Source organism: Pteropus vampyrus, unplaced genomic scaffold (assembly GCF_000151845.1).
Source record: "Pteropus vampyrus isolate Shadow unplaced genomic scaffold, Pvam_2.0 Scaffold4, whole genome shotgun sequence".
Taxonomy (NCBI): domain Eukaryota; kingdom Metazoa; phylum Chordata; class Mammalia; order Chiroptera; family Pteropodidae; genus Pteropus; species Pteropus vampyrus.
Genome location: NW_011888785.1, coordinates 19090134 through 19092532, shown reverse-complemented (window position 1 = coordinate 19092532; position 2399 = coordinate 19090134). Strand labels below are relative to the sequence as shown.

General features: G+C 34.0%; 1 protein-coding gene across 1 annotated transcript in view; it reads left to right on the top strand.

Moving 5' to 3' along the window:
* The window catches only part of ADAM22 (ADAM metallopeptidase domain 22), a 236308-nt gene that overhangs the window by 183003 nt on the left and 50906 nt on the right, over positions 1-2399 (top strand). The window contains exon 15 of the mRNA XM_023532581.1: positions 2153-2224. Within this exon, the coding sequence (XP_023388349.1) occupies positions 2153-2224 (72 nt within the window). The remainder of the gene's footprint in view (positions 1-2152; positions 2225-2399) is intronic.

Here is a 2399-nt window from a genome sequence, read left to right as displayed (position 1 = left end):
TAATTTTAACAATGTTCAATTTTAAGACTAATATACAAACAAGGGAGACAAAGATTGTACCCAGCTATTACTTTTCTTCTCTCTTATAGTTATTATCTTCCTAAGAAATTCACCCAGTGTAATATTGAAGAGTACCACGACTTCCTAAATAATGGAGGGGGTGCCTGCCTTTTCAACAAACCTTCTAAGGTAATAAGCGTGATCTGTTACTAGTTATTAATCTTTCTAAAGTTTAATAAACACAAATTTTCAACATTGATAAAAGAGCTTTTCACCTTGGCTTATATGTACATAGTCTAGATTTGCTAATTATCTGCATTTTCAAAGTCATCTTTAATCTTGAGCAGTTAGGGCTATTCTGATGGGAATAGAAAGCAGGTAGAAACAAGTGCTTTCTGAAAATTTTTCATTTTCTTTTTTATCTGGCCAAATGATTATTCCAGGTGAGATTACAAAAATGGTTTATTTTACCTTTCATTTTCATTTTCTTGATGAGTTCCACCCGTGCCCCACGGGTATCTAATCACACCTCATACTGGTGGAAAGGAGAGTAAATCTCCCCTCTTTACTCCCTACCACTGTCTTTCAGAGTATGATTAAAATTGCAAGTACTTCTCAATATGAAAACCAAATCCGCTTAAAGAAGAAAAGGAGAGTCTGTGCTTAGAGTTTGTCAGAGGCTTTTATAACTTGCGGTACCTCCTTTGTTTACTGACTAGAAAGCAGGTTTGCTCCTGTATTTGGAAGACTTTGCACATTAAAAAGATTGCTTTCTCCTTGTTAATTACATGAACTGTGATGTGCTTCTTTGCATCACAGTGATATGTGGCTTTGTAATCAATTACCTGGTTTCATTCCAGGTAATTTTACTCCAGTGAAATTTAGGAAATGTATCACATTGCATTGAAAAGTGAATTGATTTTAAGAATCTTTCTAAAAGTTTCAGGAGTAATAACTGAATTACATCCATGCCACTGTAAATAAAAAACAATTCAAGTCTTTTTACCAAAATAACTGATTATTCTGAACCCAGAGTAAAAGAATAAGAGTGTTTTTCATCTGGCTGAGTTTTAGTTTTGGCTTTCAAATTATCTCATGTGTTATGATCCCTTTCAACTGAAAATGAAATCTAGAGATGAGGTGATTCTTTTGTTGGAGAGGAGAGATTATTTGAAATTAGGTGGGGATTCTTTTCTGTTGTTGCTTTCTTTATTTCATTTTGTTTTTTCCCTCTAGCTAGTTAAGAAAGTATGTGTTTGTGTCTTCATAGGTGTGTATTCACTTATTCTATAACATGTTAACTTTTCTATAGCTTTTGAATGAATATTATGTATATGGAGCAGAGCAACTATTTACTGATTTTACCTGTCTTCATAAGATAAATTATACTCAAAAGATAATGATATTGATGGAGAGTTAAAAAGTAAAAACACTCTTACATTGTACTCTTGCACAGGCCAAAAACCGCTTCTGTCTCCTGGGCAAATTATCATTGCTGTTCTCCACAGAACTATGTTAATAGGAGGAGCTGTTTTGTATCAAATAAATCAATGGATTTGTTATTTTGTGGTGTTTTCCTCATTATCAATGAAATAACTTTCTGTTTCACAAGGAAATATAATTAATAAAGGGCCTCTCACAGGTAATTGAACTTGATCCTCACGACAATTCATGATGTGGACGGGCAGCTAATATTATTCCCGTTTTAAATACTGAAATACTTGGGCTCTGAGATGGCAAGCCATTTGCCCAAGATAAGTAGCTGAGCCGAGATTTGAATCCAGACATTCTGACTCTAAATCCCTTATTCCTGTTTGAAGGAAAGGAAATTGCAGGAGTCAGTCTGGCTTGGTTTTAGTCAATGGCTAGATCATCTTTTATTTTTATGGCATTTATTAGACCTTACTTGGTATGTGTTATGTACATAAATATGATTAAATCTGAACTGGATATAACATTAGACACTTCTGTTCCAAAGTTCCCAGTTCTAAAGTTATAAAAAGTCATGCTTTCTGTTTAGGAAAATAAACATATATTTTGGAATATCTGACAGATCTGCCAGAAGTATAGATGTGGCACTTATGGTCTCTCATAAGGTCTTTGATGTTGATTTTCCTATATTTTAATTCACTTTTTGATTTTCATCCCACAGCTTCTTGATCCTCCTGAGTGTGGCAATGGCTTCATTGAAAGTGGAGAGGAGTGTGACTGTGGGACCCCAGCAGTAAGTCTTTGGGAATTTGGATGATTTTTTTTAGGTTATTTAGGGTCATTCCAGTACCACACACTGAGATGTTTAGAGCAAGTGTTATTCCTGGAAATTTTATAAGATTTGTGGAAGAAAGATTATTATTGTGAACATATACATTTATTAGAAAATATGCTGGTACTTTCAGGAA